The sequence below is a fragment of the Apostichopus japonicus genome, chromosome 2 (genome assembly GCF_037975245.1).
Source record: "Apostichopus japonicus isolate 1M-3 chromosome 2, ASM3797524v1, whole genome shotgun sequence".
NCBI lineage: Eukaryota > Metazoa > Echinodermata > Holothuroidea > Aspidochirotida > Stichopodidae > Apostichopus > Apostichopus japonicus.
In genome coordinates this window covers 1,272,501-1,286,215 of record NC_092562.1, presented here as the reverse complement: position 1 = coordinate 1,286,215, position 13,715 = coordinate 1,272,501, and the positions used below count along the sequence as shown (strand labels likewise).

At 35.8% G+C, this 13,715-nt stretch overlaps 2 protein-coding genes across 4 annotated transcripts in view; both read right to left on the bottom strand.

Annotated features, from left to right (window-relative positions):
* Positions 1–104: 104 nt before the first annotated feature.
* On the bottom strand, positions 105–8,466 carry LOC139973415 (glycosaminoglycan xylosylkinase-like). The gene is made up of 9 exons (XM_071980100.1): positions 7,771–8,466; positions 5,308–5,505; positions 4,695–4,793; positions 4,067–4,179; positions 3,604–3,781; positions 2,825–2,861; positions 2,324–2,393; positions 1,605–1,746; positions 105–1,078 (listed from the first exon to the last, which is right to left on the bottom strand). Exons 1-9 carry the CDS (start codon positions 8,016–8,018, stop codon positions 850–852), a joined length of 1,314 nt encoding a protein of 437 aa, XP_071836201.1. The 5' UTR covers positions 8,019–8,466; the 3' UTR covers positions 105–849.
* Positions 8,467–9,270: 804 nt separating this feature from the next.
* The window catches only part of LOC139973398 (extracellular serine/threonine protein kinase FAM20C-like), a 10,594-nt gene continuing 6,149 nt past the window's right edge, over positions 9,271–13,715 (bottom strand). For all 3 annotated transcript variants that reach the window (XM_071980053.1, XM_071980061.1, XM_071980071.1), the window contains 3 exons: positions 11,969–12,038; positions 11,120–11,264; positions 9,271–10,499 (listed from right to left, as the gene is read on the bottom strand). In XM_071980053.1, the coding sequence (XP_071836154.1) occupies positions 10,283–10,499; positions 11,120–11,264; positions 11,969–12,038 (432 nt within the window). In that variant the 3' untranslated portion in view covers positions 9,271–10,282. The remainder of the gene's footprint in view (positions 10,500–11,119; positions 11,265–11,968; positions 12,039–13,715) is intronic.

Genomic DNA, 13,715 nt, shown 5'->3' with positions numbered 1-13,715 from the left:
GAAGAAAGTTTCAAATGGTTTACGCCCCACCCACCACGATGGTCATTATGCAATAATTATATATCTCTGTGGTTCCCTTTATCACTGAATTGATTTGATTTTGATTGTTTTGTTTAACCAATGGGCGTATCAGTGACAAAAAGTACCTTTAAATTGGATACAGTGTGTACGTCAAAAGTAGGTGAGGATGTATAGTATGGAAAAAGATAAATCTAATGATTTGATGAACTCTAATTTTTTAAATTTTATATCAAATCAGTTTGACCTGCATATGTGATGTAACATACTTCCTCGAGCTAGAACAATGAACGATTACATCATCCCATCGTAAATAAGCATATATGAAACGAATGATCTCAAATAAAGTAGTTTATTTGTTCAAAAAAGCTTTAGTAAATTCACAACGAAAAAGTGACGATCTATATTATAAATAAATTTGAAACGAGCGAAATTTAATATGCCGAATTTCTCTTTCAATCTCATCTCCGCTATGGCGCAGTTTATATCGAGTGATACTGTGGTATGATCACAGTTTACAGGTTATATAGGGATCGTTGACCAATCAAGAGGTCGAAGCAGACTCAATTGTTTGGAGCACAAGACTCGTAATCTTCAGGTCACTGGTTCGATCCCGTTCTAGCGAGAGAATGTCCTTGTTCTTTTCAAATTAGATTGTTATCGCTTGTTGAAGGCCCAATTGTCACCGGTTAGATTGCAGAGCCGTTATCAATTTATGCTCCAGTCAGCGACGCCTGATGAGGAGACTAACAAACGGTTTCCACCTGAAGTTGACCTAGGTCATGTGGGGTGGTTTTGGTAATCAACAAAGGGTATATTTCGCGTGGTACCTCAGATTACAACCACTTTGTCCACTAATACCTCCCCATTACCATAGTTTTCGATACATTTGTCAATCTCTCGCAACACCTGCCCAAGTCGTCTTTCTAGCGTTGCGAAGAATATCTCCGTAATCACAGGCGCTAGTGGGTCTTGTGACAGAGAAAGACGAAGCAGATTTCCTAATTTACTTCCGTCGGTCGATAAATCCAGTAGTGTTTGATAGGTTGAGTTTCGAATCCTAAAATGAAATACAATTTACCGTTAAGTTAAGACCCAGTGTGGGTAAGTTGGTATCGACATCCATGCAGACGACACCATGCACATAACAACGAGAGAACGACAATAATTAAATTTTGACCTTTAACCCGAAGAAGCCATCACTTACTGAGACACTAAATGCCATGGCCATGTATTGATTGACACACATAACTTTCTCTTGTTTTGTTTTCATCTTTTGGTAAAAATTAGGCACTTCGATAATGACTATATTAGTAGTTCGGATGACGGCTGTGCCGGATGAGGAAGAGCAAAATTGATTTTGACTCAGAAAAGCAAAACTTCGAACACACCTTAGTCAGAAACCGTTTACGCATATCGATATGGGTGCAACCATTTTTGAAGTGATTCCTTTCTCCAATTCCCAGCCCCGCAACCATGGCAGATTCCTGATTGGGCCATTGGCGTATAGCAGATATAGTGGTATGGATGTCGAGATTAACGGTCTCGTCTTATACTGTTTTATTATTCCCCAATGTTTCTCTTACCTGCAACACTGGTATATCGGAGCTAAGAACGATGTATCGTCTTTCCATGGATTACCGAATCCTTTCCCATTATCGACTATCACCACAAAACTCTCAACATTGAACCTGACGACAATAGTGAAATGATGGCGGTCGTAGTTTTCTGGCGGAAAAAATAAATAAATATATATCACAACCTCAGATCGTGGAAATACTACCAGTGACATATATAACGATTTCTGTCGTACATAGGCCTGGAAAGGGGGCTAGGGGTATAGCCCGAGGCGTGTTAGGGGACTCTGGGAATATATGAAATAACAAAACAATGTTGACTTTATTGAATTATATAGTACACTTAATGAAACATAAATACCCTACCCGATTCTCGACGAGCGTGGTCATATAACAATAATTTAATAGTAACAACACTGTTGTCATCTTACCCAATGCAACCATATTTCGCGGTATTACTAATTTTTATATCTTTAAAGCATTGAAATAAAAAATAGGTATGTATACTGACCGAGATTTATAACAGCAGTATCTGCAGAATGTATATAGACATGCGAATTGAACAATTGTTTTTATCTTTTCTTCAAATGTTCATTGCAATGTGTCTTTTCTGTATTTTTCTGTTATTATGGAACGTAATTCTCCTTTTCATCTTCTTAAGAATCGGCAAGAGGCATTAAGCATATTATGCTAAACATAAAGAAAAATAAGACATATTTTCCACTTACGAATGAGATGATCAAACACAGCCAGGTCCATCAAATCAAGAAAGAACCTTCCCATCGTGATCTCCGGGTCCTATATGAAGAAGCCAGTTTAAGAATCTTGATTTACGAAGCAAATGAACATGATTTTAAATTAATATTCAACTTAATATATGCATGAAACCATGTGATTGAGCATCACCATATCCGAACACTACAACTTTCTGCTCTCGATGGGTCTATAATATGCTACCCAATACACAAGTTAACTTATGTATATACAAGCAATAACTAGGTGTGCAATATATATATATATATATATATATATATATATATATATATATATATATATATATATATATATATATATATATATATATATATATATATATATTTATATATATATATATATATATATATACATATATATATATATATATATGTATATATATATATATGTATATATATATATATATATATATATATATATATATATATATATATATAAATTTATATCAAACTTACCACGAGCATTTCGGTACATATATTTCTTTCTTTCCATCTAGAGTTGAATCAGATAATCAAAACAACGTTTAAACCTTTTGGTTTAACTGTATCTATATACATATTGAAGGAGTTATCTCCAACTGCCTGTGTAAAGATGTCACTGATATAAGCATGACTTCACAAACAGAAAAAAATATTCAAAAAAAGTAAGGAGAGAAAAGAACATCACCGTCTCTAAATATTCTGAAATATATTGAAATATTCCTATAATGAATTGAAAGGCCAATGTTAAGAACATCATACCAGGGGCTTAACCACCACTTCTGTACGAGATTGGGGTGAGGTTGCCAAGATTATATGTGGCCCGGGGGTGAGGGGGGCTGAGAGGAAGAGTACCCCCTTACTTTGATAACATGATAGTATACGAGGCGGTTTCGCTCCTGCCTCAGACATATCAATGTCAACTGTGACATGCTGTTAAATATTTATGGTTATGTCATGGTAATATTATGGTAATGTTATGGTAATTGTTTAGTAATGTTATGTTAATGGTTTGGTAATGTTATATAGTAATGTTATTTCTGATATTCTTACATCGAAATATAGCAATCCGATATTTTACTATCGGGATGCTGATGTTAACTTGTGACATACGGACGATTCCCTTAACATTTGTAATGGAATGCGTTCTTTTCTTAACTGTAGGAAGCGTAGTAGAGCATATAACATTCGTCAGTAGTAAATAGTGAAATATAACGTACTATGAATTTGAATCCATACTTGAGTCCAATACCTACATTTCTGATTCAACAATGCCTTGGCTCCATGGAAAAGGACGGTCTTGGAACGGATGTTCAACAGACGGATAAACCAACACACATAAAGACATCTCCATAAAATCACCTTCAGAACAGATCGGGTTATTATCGTTACAGAACCAAGGCACACAGTTTCCGATAAAGCAAAAGTTACCATCTGTTGGATAAAAAGGCATTATAAAGTGATATGCTTGTGGTGGTAATGGATGAATGGTGACGATTCATAAGCCTCATGGCCCGCCGCATATCCGAATATTTCAAAATTGTCACGAGGCCCGGATTGAAATTCGCGGGTCAGGTTTGGACCGCGCGCCGCTCCGCCCCATTCATGCATATAATATTTACCATTTCTGTGCTCTCATTTCATGCGATTTATAGGTACAATTTCTTGGAAGAAAATAAGAAGAAGTAAGATAATATGACTACGACATTTGATACCCACTGTTTATGTATAAAGTACTGAGGATTTCTTCATCTTTCGTGTTTGGTAGTATTTCCTTCCTAAAATTAACGATTCTTCCAACACATGGAGGTACCCTTCTAAAATTCAGTATTCTGGAAACGGATAAAATAAGATCGCATTATGCATGATTAGCAATATATATTGGATTCTCTTACTAAATTAAGAAAACATATAAGTTCAAGTTTAAAAATTCAGTTCAGCTTCAAACTCTTGGTAATGGAATGTCGCTATGATTGCATATTCATGAAGTATGTAACATTTGAAGGAACAACTTATCCTGGTTTTGCTCACTGTTGTTCTTTGAAGATAAACACACTGTCTGTTACATCGGTATGATGAATGTAGCGACGTGCAACGTATAGTTACGTCTTGTTCGTTAGCTTACAATGGAAGCAATGGGACCGTGAAGGTGAGGAGGAGGGGAGGGGGTGGGCGAACAGGGAGTGTGTAGGAGACAGGAACATCCGCGGAAACTACAAAGGAAGATGATGACAAAAGGTAGGTAACTGGAAGCTGGGTGATAACTTTCATGTCCAAGTACTATTAACAAAACAAAACAAAAACAAAAAAATTTAGTAACTCTTCTGCGGAATTCAAGCTAACGTACCTGTCGAGGTGAAATGATGCTATTTCCGCGTTATGACGTTCATTGTCGAGCCAGAAAGGTTCTGATTGGTCGTAAGCCCAGTAACGGCCGCGGTCATGTCTAGACGTAAAAGAAGCACGGACATGGTGTTTAGTGAATTAGCATGCATTGTATACGGAAAATTGAAGCTGTAAAATGTCTGTGTTTCTTGTTATGTAAAAAGTAAATCATTTACTGCATATTTGATTGAACTTCTAGAGAATTGACAACCATTGAAAAAAATCCAAATTTATTATTTCAAGAGTAAATATCAAGATCGATATTATTAGAGAAAAATTTATCTTTTGTAACCATCCGACATAATGATATCACTAATCAATTAATATGATTATCGAATTGCTGGTATAACTGGTAAACAGGGGTTTATCTAGCAACAATAAGTACATTCAAATAACCAAATTTAGGAAGATATTAAGACAGGATTTTGCAGTGTAAAATACCACTTTCTCTTTCAAATAAGTATCCCATTGTCAGCCACTGGAACAGCTCTTTAAATTTACTGTCAGAACATTTCATGTAACTTGAAAAAACAAATTAATGTAATACAGAATAAGATCTTGATATTTGTACCAACCTCTTTGGTTTCGCAATAGCGACGTTTCCATTCTTGAAATGAATCTTAAATTTGATTTGTGAGCCTCCTGGAAAGAGGGACACATTCGATATTTCTCCTGTCGCCAGTTCATCCAGAAGATTAAAAATGTAGAAAGCGGATGGTTCGTACATAGCATCTTTCGTTATTCTTTGGTGAAACATGTTATAAGCTGGGATGCTAAGAGAGAAACAATAAAGAATTACTTCATTTTTGATTAATGGCAGATGCTATTGTCATCATCATCGTCGTCTTCACCATAGTCTTCGTCATCGTTGCCATCGTCATAGTCATGATCATCGTCATTGTTGCCATCGTCTTAGTCATAGTCATCGTCATCACCATAGCATGGTCATCGTCATCATTGCCATCGTCATATATAGTCATGGTCATCGTCCTCGTCGCCATCACCATAGTCATGAGCATCGTCATTGTTGCCATCGTCTTAGTCATGGTCATCGTCATCCCCATAGTCATGTTCATCGTCGTCGTCGTCATCACCATAGTCATCGTCATCATCAGGGGCGTCGGAAGCTATTTGGGATTGGTACGGCAGATCAGAGTGTGGCCATCTATCATAATTATCGGGGACGTTTGGTAGGTCAAACTACGCTACGCGCCACCATGGTTGGCGCGTAGCGTAATGGGAAAATTTTGAAAAAGTGCCTCCCAGATTGCAGGAAATGGCACTTCCCGAGCTTGAAAACAAGACCCCTGCCATGCCAGAGTAGTCACATTTTGCCTACTTGCTTGTTTCATTTTGGTTCTTTATATTTTGCAATTTTTTTTCTTAGTCCTACTTTTTTTTTTTTTTTTTTTTTTTTGCGACGTGAATATTGGTCCGGCGTTCGCCGGACCTGCCGTACCGGCTCCGACGCCCCTGATCATATTCATTGTCGTATACGTATAAAAGTAACACTTCATAAGTCAATCTCAAAGAAATGTAATTATTCTGAGTTAAATCTTAACATAGCAATTACATCACATATATTGCTTAACGTATGCTTTTCCTCTTGTTTAAGTTATAGGTAACCCATTCATTCCGGCCTTGTTTGTTTTTATACTTCGTGTTATTAACCAACGAAAGTGAATTTTTATTTATATTAAATTCATTTGATGTTTACATACGTGTGTTGGCTTCATTTTAGATATCGATAGAATCGAATGTATGCCAACAAAAATAGCAGCCCAGATGTTTAATGTTTTCATACCTATTGCAAATAAACTGCAAAGGCAAATAATGAAAAATTAAACACATTGAGCAAAGCATGTGGCGATATGAATTACCAACCCGATTCACACAGAGAATTTCAGTAACTACTGTAAATATGCATCAAACTGGTATTGGTGGATATACACATATCCTCAGCTCTTACTGTTATCCTAATTGGATATGCGAGGAATAATTTTTTTGATTACACATATAATCAATTTTTTGCTGTTGTTGGGATTACACATATCCTCAGTTCTTACTGTTGGTCGGATTACACATATCCTCAGTTCATTTTGTGGTTGGGATTACACATATCCTCAGCTCTTACTGTAATCCTAATAGGATATGCGAGGAATAATTTTTTTGATTACACATATAATCAATTTTTTGCTGTTGTTGGGATTACACATATCCTCAGTTCTTACTGTTGTTCGGATTACACATATCCTCAGTTCATTTTGTGGTTGGGATTACACATATCCTCCGTTCTTACTGTTGTTGGGAAAACACATCTCCTCATTTCTTACTGTAATCCTAATAGCATATTCGAGGATTTTTTTTGGGGGGGGGGGGGAATTACACATATCTTCAGTTTTTTCTGTTGTTGGGATCACACATATCATCAATTCTTACTGTTGTTTGGGATTACACATATCCTCAGCTCTTACTGTAATCCTAATAGTATATGCAAGGAGTTTTTGGGATTACACATATCACCAGTTCATACTGTTTTGGGATTACATAGCCTCAGTTCTTACTGTTGTTGGGATTACACATATCCTCAACACGATCCAGTTTTTACTGTAGTAAAAACATTAAGATTTACAGTATAGCTACTTGTGTTCTCTGTGTGTATCGATTGGAATAACCGATTAGGTGAAAATGACTTTGAGAATAAGGTCAAATCCCAAAAATTATTTTAACGGTACGAACGTGGTTGTGACGTCACGGATTCATCTCTAGTCATCTATTATTAGTATGATCAATCTCATGACAATTGTTTTAAAGAGAATGCATCGGAAAGATACTGTATTGCTACATATTGTTGAAAATGAAGACATCATTAGTGCCAGAATATGCCACACCTGTTTCTGGGTAGTCGCCGGTACAAAATATAAGATTGTTAACAACCTATAAAATAAAATAAAAATATGCATATCTTAGAACGCAAGAATTATTTTTGAATCCTTGGATATGTCAAATTTCCTTAATGTCTGTTATGAGTTACTCACTGGTCTGTTTTTGTTCCAGCTGGACCCTCCGCAACCTCTGAAGGTACTTTAGAAGTTTCATCCTCTTTATCAACAATCTCCGATGATCTGAATCTACGAAAGCCCCTCTTCGAAATATTCACTTCTTCGTTGAACAATTGATGCAGTTCTCTCTTGTACATCATCCCGGTCATATGTAGTAACAATAAGAACATTACTACTACAGCGATGGATAGGTCCAACTTTACACCTCTTCGGTAAATCTTCATCGCTGATTCGGCTATGGTATGACGTCATAATGACGTCATACCGTCATCCTCAAACTGTCTGCACGTCTGTGGTGTATGGTCTCATTAGTACAGTAAAGCAATACAAAATGACGCTGGACACGACCAGTACACTGTTAATGATATATACGTAGTGTAGTATCGTGTATAGGGTTAAAAAGGAACTGTCTCAATTAGCCACATCCGAACCTGTCCAATTCTTTCTTTAGAATTAGCCAGAAGTCAAATACGACATTGTATAGGCTTACTCTAAGCGAAAGGATTAAAATGAGTCAATTTAATGAAGTAACTTCCGAGATGTAATCGTACCATGACTGTTGGAGTTGGAGCATTAAAGGGGTGAGTATAGTCTAGTTCGGCTGGGATATGTCACAGCTTGGGGGCTGTAAAATTACAGTTTTAGCTTTACAGACAAGACTCCGACTGTACAGATGTGAGAGGTCTAATACCACCCCACCCCACCCCACCCCACCCCATACCACCCACCCGGACTTACCATCAACCGCACGCATGCACATAGGCCAAAATTATCTCTCGTATATTCTAGCTGCACGGAATAGCCACTAAACGTGGAAGTGAAATTATGTCATTTCTTTGTCCCTATAGTATTCGTATATCCGACACATTGTCCTTGCAATATATACACCATATTAACAATGGTAAATATGATGCGGGCGTGTGGGCGGGCGTGCGGGCGTGCGGGGGGGGGGGCGTGTGGGTGCGGGTGTGCGGGTGTGTGAGCGGGCGTGCAGGCGTCCGGGTGTATTATTAATTGTACTAGCCACTGTGGTTTGTTTAATAAATCAACACATTAAAATCATATGATTTCGTTTACACTCTTTTTCTTTTCAATTAATTTAATTTATGTAACCTATATCTCACAGAGAAATTTATGTTATTTAAATAGTATTACATCACGGTTACATAACGGTTAATAAGTGAGGTAAATATATAATTGAATTAAGGTTCCACTCGGTTCTCAAACTTCCGATGCCTCCATTTTTTTTTAATATTATAGGATAAGACATGCTACATACAAGGTAAATTGTTTGTTTTAAAATTTCACTTTTTGTTTCTTAATGTAAAATGTAACTCGATTATAGACACTGTTATAACAGTTTTAAATTGAACAGAATCGACTATCTTTGATTGAAATCAACTTACAAACAACTTCAAAGGAGAACCAACCCAACCAGCAACCAATGAACAAATACCGTACCCCCTCCGCGCCCCACCCCCCCCCCCCCCAAAAAAAAGTAAGCATATATGTGTGTCCATATTATGATTTCAACTTGAGACTGGTTTAAGTCATAAAACATTATTGTAAGAAGAAACACATAAAATATGATATCAAACAGATTAAAAGATGCATCGTTTTGTGCGTTGAGGTTGTCGCCCATAAACCATCTCCATCACATACTCAAAGCAAAACTTTCGGCCACAAATATGGAAAACTAATATGAGATAGACTGCCAAGAGTTATGTTAAAGCATGTAATAGTATATGATTTAACTATTACGAGTGGTATACAAACGTGTCGAAATGTGATACCGGCATGCCAACACAGTCCAACAATACTGATATACTAAAATATATATCAGCATATGTATATCAGCATGAATTTTGAACACATTTGACCCGTTCTGCTTATTGACAAAATTTGTATGGTAACTCTTACCATTAGTATCAATAAATCATAAGCGATATTAAAGTGTGCAAAATTAATATATGTTTACTACAGGTTGAAATATTGCTGATGTATTGACTTTGTCGGAATTAATATGGCACTTAGACTTTTTAGTTTTCCGTATATTAATGAAACGTTGGTCTCTCCGTATCCTGAGGCTGAGCTTATACCGAATATCACTTACAACCCTGTAAGATATAGATACTCTATCAATCTAAATATAATTTTTACTTGATGAATCCATAATAAAATATAAATTAAATACGTTTTGGATCATGAATGAATTGAAATGGGTGTTATATAGCAGACACCTTTTTAATATCTATATCTTTAAATTTAAAGATGTTTGATGTACGCGTCTATCGCATATTGAATACACCTCGCGTGTTACTCGGCAGATGTTAAAATGCAATTATAAAAAAAAAACATCATACCTATGCACAATACTTTGTTCACAAATTTTGTTCACAAGACGAACATCATGATTATGAACATAATTATACAACATCGGTATATACGGCAAGAAATACCTTTTTAATGTATGATGTTGCAAGCACTTTCAACTATCCAAAAGTACCGTTTTTCTTCCAAATTTTTCGATACATCTATCGATTTCTGAGAGAACTTGGGACAATCGTCGATTTAAGGCTGGAAAGAAATCTTCGGTTAGGACAGGATTGATTGGATCCTGAGCCAAGGACGCCCTCATTAAATCACCAAGCATATGACCAGGTTTGGTAAATTCTTTAAATTTCCAGTATGTTGAATTTCGAAATCTGTTGGCAACAAAAATTAAAGAAAAACGAGAATGAAAAAGCCATCAATGAGGAATGCCGATAAATGTATATCGGAATACGTAGTAAACTTTGAAACAGAATTTATGGCGCGTGACCCAAGTATGGGCCGCGAACAATGGGTCGAGGAATTTTTCCAGATTTGGAAAAAAAAAAAAACATATGTTGAACTTCAAATTTAGATTCAGAGCTCCTTGTTGAACCCTAGTCACTCTCTTAATTAAAACCTCCCACTCTGAACAAATTAAAAAAGAGTTGCCAGGTTATATGAACACAACGGCCCCGCCGCCCCACCGCCCCACCGCCCACCCCTCTTTTTATCACTCTTCATTTTTTCCTTAAGTCAATTATGTAAGAGATGATGCATTATTCCTTCGTCTCAGATTTTATCTAAAGTATTGCGTACATTTTCTCTCGACTCCAAAGTGATACCTACAAACCAGAAGATAACGTTACTGACTTTTCATAAGGGTATAACAGCCCCCCCCCCCCAGCCCCCCACACACACACACCGTCGCTCCTTGAACACTAGTTATTCGCCTTCATATGCTATATAGACTTTTTTTTGTGTTTTGTCTTAGAGAGAAATATATACGAATTACCGACAACATATCTTGAAGGGAAGAAGAAAGCCTGGGTCATCAATGAAAGGATTTCCAAATCCTTTACCGTTGTCAAGGAGACCTAGTCCAACTTCATCTGTACGTTTATTCTTTATTATCTTGTGGTTATGTCGGTCTTGGTTGACTTAAAAATATAAAATGGAGGAAAAGTAGCAGAAAAGCATTAACATTGATAAACATTTGGCAACCCTCTATCTTCCCACCCCCCCTCCCCCTCACTTCCTATAGACAGAAATTCTGGCTACGCCCTTGACGCAACATGCATATAGTCACATAGCCTGCTTTTGGGTCAAATTGGAATACTACTCAGTACTAGGGAAAGACAATTACAAAGTGAAGAAAGAGCCTCGGAAGAGCAGATTTGAAGCAAAATAACTTGTTGCCAATGTACAGCGATGACGTCACACCTGTTTGCGTCAAGTTCACTGCAGCAGCTTCAACTATCTCGAAAATGGCAATAAGTATAGAATTGAGTGCAAATCTCACTGGAGTGTTTAAACTATGTGGTCATACTCTTGTTATCAGTCAGTAAACTAAATTCTAAAATAGGTTGTTGTTATAACTCTAAAGATTAAAGGAATCGCTTTAATTAGCAAATTTTAATTATTACGTAATCAGATAACTAGTTAAGTAACGTCGTAATCGAATTTAGAAACTTTTTTTTTTTTTTGACGTCAAAGGTATCTTACTGAAAACTCATTATTGAAGATGCAATGCTCCAGACTATGGATGTGTGTAGAGAGAACATGATGTTTGCACGTAGATCAGGACTAAGTTACGAACATGACAGCACAAATGAAATTCAATACTTACATCGTATATACTTACCCATTAGATGATCAAACGCAACAGTTTCCATGAAATCTAGGAAAAAATTATGCCCATAGAACACGTGCCGCTAAAAGAAATGAAAAGAAGATGAAATCTTAAAAAACAAAATATCCAATTAAAAATAAATGTTCGAGTACCTGTACTTTCAAATTTCTCTCATAAGTTTGAGTTTTTACAAAATTGAACATATATAGTATATATATATATATATATATATATATATATATATATATATATATATATATATATATATATATATATATATATATATATATATATATATATATATATATATTACAATGTCACAAATTAAATATTTTGCAGACTTGCTATATGTGTTTTATCATTTGTATTGCGGTCTGGTCCAGACCAGACCGCAATACAAATGATAAAACACATATAGCAAGTCTGCAAAATATTTAATTTGTGACATTGTAAGGTACAGTATACCATACAGGTCTACACGTGATCAGACTAGTGCTAAACATATATTATTATTAGACACATTATTAAGTATACATCATTACGTATTACAAATTACATATGATCCATTCAGTTTGTCTGGCAGGTATGGTGTCCAGACAAGTTCAGTAATAGGCAAGTTTGCCACACACAGTATATACGTCACACATGAGTATATAACACCATCATACAAGTCTACAACACATACATGATAATGCAAAACATGAAACACATTATTACTTGGGCAAGTACATTGAACCGGTCTAAGATGCTGCAGACAGATTAATAATATGCAGTATTATAAGTATGCAACGTATATTTACATATTTATTATATCGAACATGACTGTAACGCATACCAGACACATATTCAGAGAATTCTGTAAGACACATTATAAGTCTATAGACAATACCTTAGCACACATACCAGACACATAATCAGGAAATTCTGTGAGACACATTATAAGTCGATAGAGAAGTTTGCAGCACACATATCAGTCACATAATCAGAGAATTCAGTGAGACACATTATATGTCTTTAGTAACAACTCTATAGCACATACCAGACATATAATCAGAGAATTCTGAAAGACACAGTATAAGTCTTTAAAGACAGGTCTGCAGCACACATACCAGACACATAATCAGAGAATTCAGTGAGACACATTATAAGTCTTTAGAGACAGGTCTGCAGCACACATACCAGACACATAATCAGAGATTTCTCTATAAGACACATTATAAGTCTAGACAAAGAATGCAACACATGTTATAAGTCAAGTAATTAATTAGACCAGTCAAACACATCATACTATCAGAAATTTATTTTGACAAACTCATGCCAAGCTGATTAACGAATATATATGTTGAGCATATTTGTTATGTTTGTGTCTAAGTCAATATGAAAATTGAATCAATTTTTTTTTTGAGTAAATATTCAGTAAATCAATGTGTCTGAGAAAAATGGGAATAAACAAATAAGTTTTTAAAGCGCTAATACACTTTGTTTGAGAAATATTTACACAGCTTCATTATCACAGAAATCCAATATTTCAGTTGGCAGAAATATAGGCTACTCTCAAATGCTGTTAAAAATAGCATTTGATGAGAAAAAAATCCAAAGGTTTGATGTAAAATAGCCAGATAACATATAATAAACATCAATTACAGAATACTGGAATAGTATAGAAAATTATGAAATATTATAAAATACATTGTGAGGCAGGGGCCGACGGACGGTTTTCTGGTACCCTACGGTCCCCCTCCCCCTCCCTCCCTCGTTC

Coding starts and splice junctions, on each gene's coding strand:
- LOC139973415 (XM_071980100.1), bottom strand. CDS start 8,018: ATGAAGATTTACCGAAGAGGTGTAAAGTTGGACCTATCCATCGCTGTA. Junction 3,782..4,066: donor CAGTACTTTATACATAAACA/GTGGGTATCAAA, acceptor TTTATCCAACAG/ATGGTAACTTTTGCTTTATC. Junction 2,862..3,603: donor GGCATTGTTGAATCAGAAAT/GTAGGTATTGGA, acceptor ATTCAACTCTAG/ATGGAAAGAAAGAAATATAT.